General features: G+C 43.8%; 1 protein-coding gene across 1 annotated transcript in view; it reads right to left on the minus strand.

The window, feature by feature from the left end:
- rnf150b (ring finger protein 150b) overlaps positions 1–9,886 on the minus strand; it is a 20,998-nt gene extending 11,112 nt beyond the window's left edge. The window contains exons 1-2 of the mRNA XM_024141251.2: positions 9,071–9,886; positions 85–335 (exon numbers count right to left, since the gene is read on the minus strand). Coding sequence (XP_023997019.1) covers positions 85–335; positions 9,071–9,524 — 705 coding nt within the window. The 5' untranslated portion in view covers positions 9,525–9,886. The remainder of the gene's footprint in view (positions 1–84; positions 336–9,070) is intronic.
- Positions 9,887–10,899: the final 1,013 nt, after the last annotated feature.

Consider the following 10,899-nt stretch of genomic DNA (forward strand, 5'->3'; position numbering starts at 1 on the left):
TTACTGAGCCCTACCTGGTTACGGTAGTGTGTGTGTTACTGAGCCCTACCTGGTTACGGTAGTGTGTGTGTTACTGAGCCCTACCTGGTTACGGTCTCGTGCGTTGGCGTATCTGAACCTCTGTATGTAGTAGAAGACGAGCCAGGCCAGAGAGATAATCATCAGGATGATGAAGGAGATGGAGACGAACACCACCGACGTCCTGCTCACGTACTTCTGGAGGTTACGCGTTCCTATGGTGATGTGCATGGTTACCGTGACGTTCCGCTCTAGCAGAGCAGCGACCTCACGACCTTTAGGCTCGGGGATCATGATGGCGACCACATCACCCATACCTGAGGAGGAGGGAGGGGAGATTTTAGGACAGGAATACAAATAAAACAGACTCTCTGTGTGTGTGTGTGTGTCTTCACTGCTCAGCAGAAGAAGCCTTGTGACTGTCTGGGACCGGACTCGTCCCCTGTGGCAGAATTTAGAACCTCCACATAGACTCTAAGAACACTGGGACTGTAAACAGAACTCCTGAGTGTTCCATCCTAACGTAAACCTCATTAGTCTCTCTAGTGGCATGAATAAGGAGTGCGACAGGGCCATTTGTGAAATTCCTGACTCCACCACGGAACGTCAAGAATGGAGAGGAATGTTCCAGGTGTATTCATGGGGCCTGGACTACCCAACAATTATCATCACTGAACACACACTTATTGATCTCCAGACCAGATAGAGCACACAGTCTGATAATACAGTCTGATAATAGACGCAAACAGCAAGGCCTACACACACACACAGTGGACAGTTTATTAGGTACACCACCCCGTTTCACGAAAATGGTTCGCTCCTACAGACAGGGAGTCACGTGACCGTGGCTTGCTATATAGATCAGGCAGACAGGCATCGAGGCATTCAGTTACTGTTTGATTGAACGTTAGAAAACTAGTGACCTAAGAGACTTTGAGCGAGGTATGATCGTCGGTGTCATGCACGCCAAATCCAGTATCTCAGAAAACGTCCCGGCCACTTGGGGTTTTCACACACGACAGTGTCTAGGGTTTACCGAGAAGGGCGCGACAAACAAAACAACATAGTCAGCGGCAGTCCTGTGGGCGAAAACATCTGGTTGATGAACGAGGTCGAAGGAGAACGGTGCAAGCTGGTGGCGGAGGTGTAATGTGGTGATTGTTTTCCTGGCGCACGTTAGGTCCCTGTGTGTATGTGTGTGTGTGTGTGTGTGTGAGATGGATCTACAATCTACACACAATACGCCATAATAAGGACAAAGCAAAAACAGGTTTTTGCAAAATTATTTTAAAATTAAGAAATGGAAATATCACATTTACATAAGTATTCAGACCCTTTACTCAGTGCTTTGTTGAAGAACCTTTGGCAGCGATTACAGCCTCGAGACTTCTTGGGTATGACGCTACAAGCTTGGCACACCTGTATTTGGGGAGTTTCTCCCATTATTCTCTGAAGATCCTCTCAAGCTCTGTCAGGTTGGATGGGGACGTGTCGCTGCACAGCTATTTTCAGGTCTCTCCAGAGATGTTAGATCAGGGTTCAAGTCCGGGCTCTGGCCGGGCCACTCATAATTAGGAAGGTGTTCTTAATGTGTTTTGATGTTTTGTCTGTAACCTCCATCTACCAAGAGTTCACTCAACTGTAGTATTGCATTTCAGTTCTCCTGACTCATATTTCATTCATTGTCTCCTCACAGAAGAATAGTGTAGTTTCCACAGCTCTCTCTCTCCCATCAGTTCCTCTTTATTTACGTTAACAAAGATTCTGCAGTCTGATCAACTGATAGTGGCCTGATCAAACTGAACAAAAATGTGAAAAACACAACATGCAACAATTTCTAAGATTTTACTGAGTTATAGTTCATATAAGGAAAATCAGTCAATTTAAAATAAATTMATTAGGTCCTAATCTATGGATTTCACATGACTGGGAATACAGATATGCATCCGTTGGTCACAGATACCCCAAAAAAATATAGATTTTTAAAAATGAGGCCTCACAACGGGCCTCAGGATCTCGTCACAGTATTTTTGTGCATTCAAATTGCCATCGATAAAATGCTTTTGGGTTTGTTGTCTGTAGTTTATGCCTGCCCATAACATAACCCCACGTTGACGTCAGCAAACCGCTCACCCACACGACGCCGTACACGCTGTCGGCCCAGTACAGTTGAAACCGGGGTTCATCCGTGAAGAGCACACTTCTCCAGTGTGCCAGTGGCCATCGAAGGTGAACATTTGTCCACTGATGTTGGTTATGATGCCGAACTGCAGTCAGGTCATGACCCTGGTGAGGACGATGAGCAAACCCACAGTTTTATCAGCTGTCCGGGTGGCTGGTCTCAGAAGATACCGCAGTTGAAGAAGCCGGACATGGAGGTCCTGGGTTGTCATGGTTACACGGTTGTGAGGTCGTTTGGACCTACTGCCAAATTCTCTAAAAACAACTTATGGTAGAGGAATTAACATTAAATTCTCTGGCAACAGCTCTGGTGGACATTCCTGCAGTCAGCATGCCAAATCCACTCTCCCTCAAAACTTGAGAAATCTGTGGCATTGTGTTGTGTGACAAAACTGCACATTTTAGTGGCCATTTATTGTCTCCAGCACAAGGTGCACCTGTGTAATGATCATGCTGTTTAATCAGCTTCTTGATATGACACACCTGTCAGGTGGTTGGATTATCTTGACAAAGGAGAAATGGTCAGTAACAGGGACATGTGGTGTGATTACGCTCATCAGCATAGCTGGTATTATAGGGTATAGTTAGAATGTTACCTCATCAACATAGCTGGTATATTATAGGGTAGAATGTCACCTCATCAGCATAGCTGGTATTTTATAGGGTAGAATGTTACCTCATCAACATAGCTGGTATTTATAGGGTAGAATGTTACCTCATCAGCATAGCTGGTATTTATAGGGTATAGTTAGAATGTTACCTCATCAACATAGCTGGTATTTATAGGGTAGAATGTTACCTCATCAACATAGCTGGTATTTATAGGGTATAGTTAGAATGTTACCTCATCAACATAGCTGGTATTTATAGGTAGAATGTTACCTCATCAGCATAGCTGGTATTTATAGGTAGAATGTTACCTCATCAGCATAGCTGGTATTTATAGGGTAGAATGTCACCTCATCAGCATAGCTGTATTTATAGGTTAGAATGTTACCTCATCAGCATAGCTGGTATTTATAGGGTAGAATGTTACCTCATCAGCATAGCTGGAATTTATAGGGTATTATGGTACCTCATCAACATAGCTGGTATTTATAGGGTGAGAATGGTACCTCATCAACATAGCTGGTATTTATAGGGTAGAATGGTACCTCATCAACATAGCTGGTATTTATAGGGTAGAATGTTATCTCATCAGCAGAGCTGGTATTTATAGGGTAGAAGTTACCTCATCAACATAGCTGGTATTATAGGGTAGAAGTTACCTCATCAACATAGCTGGTATTTATAGGGTAGAATGTTACCTCATCAACATAGCTGGTATTTATAGGTATAGTTAGAATGTTACCTCATCAACATAGCTGGTATTTATAGGTAGAATGTTACCTCATCAACATAGCTGGTATTTATAGGGTATAGTTAGAATGTTACCTCATCAACATAGCTGGTATTTATAAGGTAGAATTACCTCATCAACATAGCTGGTATTTATAGGGTAGAATGTACCTCATCAACATAGCTGGTATTTATGGGTAGAATGTACCTCATCAGCATAGCTGGTATTTATAGGGTAGATTGTTACCTCATCAACATAGCTGGTATTTATAGCGTAGAATGTCACCTCATCAACATAGCGGTATTTATAGGGTAGAATGTCACCTCATCAACATAGCTGGTATTTATAGGGTAGAATGTCACCTCATCAACATAGCTGGTATTTATAGGGTAGAATGTTACCTCATCAACATAGCAGGTATTTATAGGGTAGATTGCACCTCATCAGCATAGCTGGTATTTATAGGTAGAATGTCACTCATCAGCATAGCTGGTATTTATAGGGTAGAATGTCACCTCATCAACATAGCTGGTTTTATAGGGTAGAATGTCACCTCATCACATAGCTGGTATTTATAGGGTAGAATGTCACCTCATCAACATAGCTGGTATTTATAGGGTAGAATGTTACCTCATCAGCATAGCTGGTATTTATAGGGTAGAATGTTACCTCATCAACATAGCTGGTATTTATAGGGTAGAATGTTACCTCACAACATAGCTGGTATTTATAGGGTAGAATGTTACCTCATCAACATAGCTGGTATTTATAGGGTAGAAGGTACCTCATCAACATAGCTGGTATTTATAGGGTAGAATGTTATCTCATCAGCATAGCTGGTATTTATAGGGTAGAATGTTACCTCATCAACATAGCTGGTATTTATAGGGTAGAATGTCACCTCATCAACATAGCTGGTATTTATAGGGTAGAATGTTACCTCATCAAACATAGCTGGTATTTTAGGTGTAGAATGTTACCTCATCAACATAGCTGGTATTTATAGGGTAGAATGTTACCTCATCAACATAGCTGGTATTTATAGGGTAGAATGTCACCTCATCAACATAGCTGGTATTTATAGGGTAGAATGTTCACCTCATCAGCATAGCTGGTATTTATAGGTTAGAATGTTACCTCATCAACATAGCTGGTATTTATAGGGTAGAATGTTACCTCATCAAACATAGCTGGTATTTATTAGGGTAGAATGTACCTCATCAACATAGCTGGTATTTATAGGGTAGAATGTCACCTCATCAACATAGCGGTATTTATAGGGTAGAATGTCACCTCATCAGCATAGCTGGTATTATAGGGTAGAATGTACCTCATCAACATAGCTGTATTTATAGGTAGAATGTCACCTCATCAACATAGCTTGGTATTTATAGGTAGAATGTCACCTCATCAACATAGCTGGTATTTATAGGAAATGTCACTCATCAACATAGCTGGTATTTATAGGGTAGAATGTCACCTCATCAGACATATGCTGGTATTTATAGGGTAGAATGTACCTCATCAGCATAGCTGGTTATTTATAGGGTAGAATTACCTCATCAACATAGCGGTATTTATGGGTAGAAGTGCACCTCAAGCAGCATAGCTGGTAATATTATAGGGTTAGAATGTTCACCTCATCAGCATAGCTGGTATTTTATGGTAGAATGTTACCTCATCAACATAGCTGTGTATTTATAGGGTAGAATGTCACCTATCACATAGCTGTATTTATAGGGTAGATGTCACCTCATCAAACATAGCTGGTATTTATAGGGTAGAATGTTACCTCATACAGATAGCTGGTATTTATAGGGTGTAGAATGTTACGCTCATCAGCATAGCTGGTATTTATAGGGTATTTATTAGAATGTACCTCATCAGCATAGCTGGTATTTTATAGGGTAGAATGTTACTCATCAACATAGCTTGGTATTTAAAGGTAGAATGTCACCTCATCAACATAGCTGGTATTTATAAGGGGTGTAGAATGTAACCTCATCCAACATTAGCTTGTATTTATAGGGTAGGAAATGTTACCTCATCAACATAGCTGGATTATTAGGGAGATAGTTACCTCATCAGCATAGCTGGTATATAGTGGTAGACATGTTACCTCATCAACATAGCTGGTATTTATAGGGTTAGAATGTTACCTTATCAACATAGCTGGTATTTATAGGGTCGAATGTCACCTCATCAACATAGCTGGTATTATTAGAGGTAGAATGTTACCTCATCAAACATAGCTGGTATTTATATGGTAGAATGTTACCTCATCAGCATAGCTGGATTTATAGAAGGTAGAATGTCACCTTCATTCAATAGCTGGATTTACTAATTGGTTAGAATGTTACCTCATTCATCATAGCTGGTATTTATAGGGTAAGAATGTTACCTCATCACATAGCTGGTATTTATAGTTAGAATGTTACCTCATCATCATAGCTGGTATGTATAGGTTAGAATGTTACCTCATCATCATAGCTGGTATTTATCCTCTTTACCATTAGCAAGCATCCAGCATCCATGGCACACAGGACATTCCAGAATGCCATTCACCAGTTAAGTTCAGCCTATGAGCATGGCACACGGAGGACATTCCAGAACGCCATTCACCAGTTAAGTTCAGCCTATGAGCATGGCACACAGGACATTCCAGAACGCTCGCTGATTAACCTATGGGCTCAATTATGCAATAATCACTCCCCTTTCTGTCAACCAATGGGCATAAGTCTAGGGGAGTATTTATGTCAACTCATCCCTTGTCTGTCACTTTATGTTTTGCTGCAACAGTCTTCTTCCAATGACCTTTCACCTTCCCACCACCGGCATCTTGGCCATGTTCTGTTATAATTGAATATCTCATCAGACCCGCGGCACGCCGCACCCGCCAGCCCAAAGACGGACTGGTTCTATTGCTCCTCAGGCATCAGCTGGTGCTCTCTCCTAGGTGGTTCTTGCCGCTACGGTCTTTTGGCCCCTTTCCTAGGCCCCGTAGTTTTTTTCCTAGCCCACCGTGCTTCTCCAGCCTCGATGTTGCGCTGCTGCCTGTTTGGGGTTGTTAGGCCTGGGTGCGCTCTGTACACCGGGGGCATTTTGCAGAATTATCAGTCTGAGTGTGAGAACGGGCCTTTAATAAATACATTATGATTTGATAATAACTGAAGCCCGCACTCATGTGACACGCCCGCTTCTCCCCAGCATAAGGGTAACCTGTCTATTCAGACAGAGCCCTGGCCCTCTGACGTGTAGTCACTTCCATAGACGGAGACCGAGGAGACCTGAACTCTCGGGGCGGCAAAACTATTGGCAAAGCAGAACCCGTCCATATTGTGATTTGAGTGCGCTGTAGTCATGTCAGGTGCAGCCGTAGTACTGAATTATCGCTACTGCATGGGAGGGTTCTTTACTCAGTCTGCCCGGGGATGGGAATTACCTTTGTAGTCTCATCCAGGGTATCAGCATTCTATACACCTCCCTTGCCACGTGACACACACAGACAACTTCTATACTCCGTGGCAGTGACACACGGCCATTCTCATAATCACCTGCAGTGAGCGGATTACATCTGGGCATTAACATCATGGATTCACGTGCGATGTGACACGCACGGCAAATTCTATACGACTCCTCAGTGACGTACACTGATATTTCGCTGTGGTAGCTCCGTAGATTTTGTACGTGACAGCACGGCATGTGCTATGTCCCTAGCAGTGACGGCAGCGGGCATTTTCTATTATTGTTTTTCACTCCCTGTTCTGTGAACACGTACACATGTTCTATGGGGTAGGCTCCCTGGCAGTGACACACGGCATTCTTCATAGTCCCTCGCCAGTGACACACACGGCATTCGTCATACACGCTCCTGCAGTGACACAGGACATTCTATTACTATCCCTGCAGTGACACCGCGGCATTCTATACACCCTGCAGTGACCACGCGGACATTCCGTACTAGTCTCAGCTGCAGTGACACCGCGCTTCTAAGTACAGCCCTGCAGTGAGACACGCGGCATTCATATAACCTGCAGTGAAGCACGCGAATTCTATACACCCTGCAGTGACACGCGGCATTCTATACACCCTGCAGTGACACGCGGCATTCTATACACCCTGCAGTGCAAGTCTTAGCCCGCAGAACAAGAGAATACACAAACATTCCACGCCTAAAATAGCCCCGCATTCACGGTCATCTCTGCAGTGAACGCGCATTTCTATACACCCTGCAGTGACACGCGTGGCATTTATACACCCTGCAGTTGACTATCTCGCAGGCACATTGCTATACACCCTGCAGTGACACGCGGCACCCATTCTATATCCTGCAGTGACACCAGACATTCTATACTCCCTGCAGTGACACGCGCCGGCATTCTAATAACCCTGCAGTGACACGCGGATTTTCTATACTCCCTGCAGCTGACACCGGCATTCTTATACACCCTGCAGTGACACTCCGCGGCATTCTATACAGCCCCATGCACGTGACACGCGGCATTCTATACCTCCCTGCAGTGACACGCGACTTCTAATACTCCCTGCAGTGACACTCGGCATTCTATACACATGACACATTCTATACTCCCTGCAGTGACACACACGGCATATTCTAATACTCCTGCCAGTGACACTCGGCATTCTATAAATCACTTTCTGGCATTTGTCCTACTCGCTTCTAACTCCCTGTCAGATGGAGCACACGGCATTCTATACTCCCTGCAGTGACAACCACTGCATTCTCCTATGCACAGCATTGCAGTGACACACAAAATATGCAACACTGTGTGCATTCTTGCTAGAGAGTGAGAGAGATGCCGTGTGTCTGTATCTGGTAGAGGAGGGAGAGGATGCTTGTGTGTCTGTATAGAGGGAGGATGCTGTGTGTCTGATATAGAGGAGAGGATGCTGTGTGTACTGTATAGAGGATGAGGATGCTGTGTGTCTGAAAGAGGAGAGGGTGCTGTGGTCTTGTATAGAGGAGAGGGTGCTGTGTGTCTGTATAGAGGAGAGGATGCTGCGCGTGTGTGTCGTGTGTTGCTAGTGTGTGTGGTGTGTGTGCCTGTGTGTGTGTGTGTGTGTGGGTGTTGTGTGTGTGTGTGTGGGTGTGTGTTGCTGTGTGTGTGTGGTGTGTGTTGTGTGTTCCGTTCGCTGTCCACCGGGCGCAGTAGAGTGTGGAAACGTAATTGTATTTAACTTCTGGCTTTCCGTAGAGTGTTTTTTTTGTGCAACTCAATACAATTGAAAGCAACTCTAGTGTATGTAAATACACCCACGTTTCTAAGAGCAGACTGACCCAACACCTGAATCAAGGATCTGTTAGTATTATCTCTGGAAATCAGAACAATTAAGGTCGGGATCAGTCTGGTTCGACATAATTATACATAGCTAGCAGCTACATTACTTACAAGATAGACATAACACCTACACCCTGGATGATCGCAGTAAACAAGTCATCCATCTATGCATAACAACTCCACCCTGTGTGACCCGATAAATCATATGACGKTCTGACTAGCTAGCCAATACCTGCATGTGGCATTGTGATTGTATCATTGGAGTTGCTGGATCCAACGTTGAATATAACGATGGCCGTGGCGTTTTGGCTCGCTGCGTGTCGTATCTTGTCTTTAAATGTGCAGTTTCCCCTGGCAATCAGGGCTATCCACGCATTGCCCTGGACCGGAACAGCGAACCKGGTACCGGGATCACAGGCTTGTCTATCCTGGGAGAGAGAAGGAAGTACCACGACTCCTTTTGCGTCGCGTTTAAGCGAGTGTTCCCCGTATCGGCCGTATTCTGCTTTCTCCGTCCGGACTTCAGAGGTGACCGGGTCTATGTAGGTGATATTAACGAAGGCGGTGTACCATTCCTCTCTCTCSGCGACGGTAACGTCCAAACAGAGGAGGTGAACGAAACAAAACGACAGGAGCCATGTAGATTGAGCTAAACTGCGGCAGGCCTGCATCAACGACATGGCCATAACTAGCTGGGTTTAATGTTATCTCTGTCTGTAGTACCGTCCACACCTAAAACTAGATACTGTTAGCTAGTTACTCCATAACGAACGGGTTGTTTTTCATCCACCCCCCCCCGGTCTCTCTCTCTTTGTAAACACAAACCTGGGGATCAACACCTCCTCTACTAGCTAGTTAATGTAGGGTTGCAGATAGCCGAGAAAAAAAAACAAATTTCCATTTTTAAAACCTCAAATCAACAAAACAAAAGAAAAATAGGTTGTTCCCAGCAACCGCGACGAAACGGTAACTTGCGACCGTGTTGACACTCTGCAAAGACATTATAAAGTTTGTTTGGTTTTATTAACGTTAATGGGTCCAGGAAGTGTTTCTCTGTCCATTTTGTCAACTTTCAGAATAAAAGTCCCTTCCTGTATACTTCGTAAATTAATAAGTAGGGCGAAAATTATGGAAAATGTGCACAATTATCGATATATTTTTACTAGTTATCACACAATGAATAATTTAAAGTATTTCTAAGATGTCATTTGTAAAAAAAAAAAAAAAAAAATGTAAGCCTAAATGGTCAACGTACATTTTTTTTGGTATGTATACTCCTATAATATAATATAATACAACATTATCTGTACATTGTGTAAAAACAGGCCCATCCTCAAGAACAAATAATGGCATTTATAGTACCATTGACAACACTAGACCYGGGCTTTCAGGTTTTTACAGGCATGCTGGGAATGATTTTGTCTCAGCCCTGAGTCTTTTGCCCTACTGTGACAAACTAGGCTACACTGCATTACACACCGTGATGAATACTCCAATCATGAGCCCTGCCCTGCCTTTTTAGTGCTGCCTAAAACCTGTCTGTGGACTCAGAATATGTAATGGGATGTTTCGGGACGTCCCCAGTGGCTCCACTGCAGGTGGAGATGGGGGAAATGCCATTGCAGATTAGGAGAAAGCAGCTGGCAATTAATTATTGGGTCAACCTACAGGGACATGGAGTTATCTCATCCTTGCGAAAGGGATTTTACAGGCGTGCTGGGAAAATGAGCGAATACAGAACATGAGCTTTGGGTGGGTGGGGTAATACCCAGACGAAGGAGATCCATCTGATTGGAGAGACTACAGAAAGATAGGGAGGGTGATGATCCATCTGATTGGTTTAAGAGACGTCTGGATACTGGATGTTGTGGGCCATTTACACATATGGTTCAAAAGATCCAAGGACAGGAAGTACTGGGTCAGTATTTGTAGTGCAGGAATGTGGGGTGGAAGTCAGGAAACGTATTACAGATCGCCTGGCTGTATATACGGTGGAGATGATGGACATACTGTTGGCCTTGCAGTGGGTGGAGGAAGTCAAGCCAGAAACAGTAGTTATTT

This window comes from Salvelinus sp. IW2-2015, unplaced genomic scaffold, assembly GCF_002910315.2.
Source record: "Salvelinus sp. IW2-2015 unplaced genomic scaffold, ASM291031v2 Un_scaffold2468, whole genome shotgun sequence".
NCBI classification, from domain to species: domain Eukaryota; kingdom Metazoa; phylum Chordata; class Actinopteri; order Salmoniformes; family Salmonidae; genus Salvelinus; species Salvelinus sp. IW2-2015.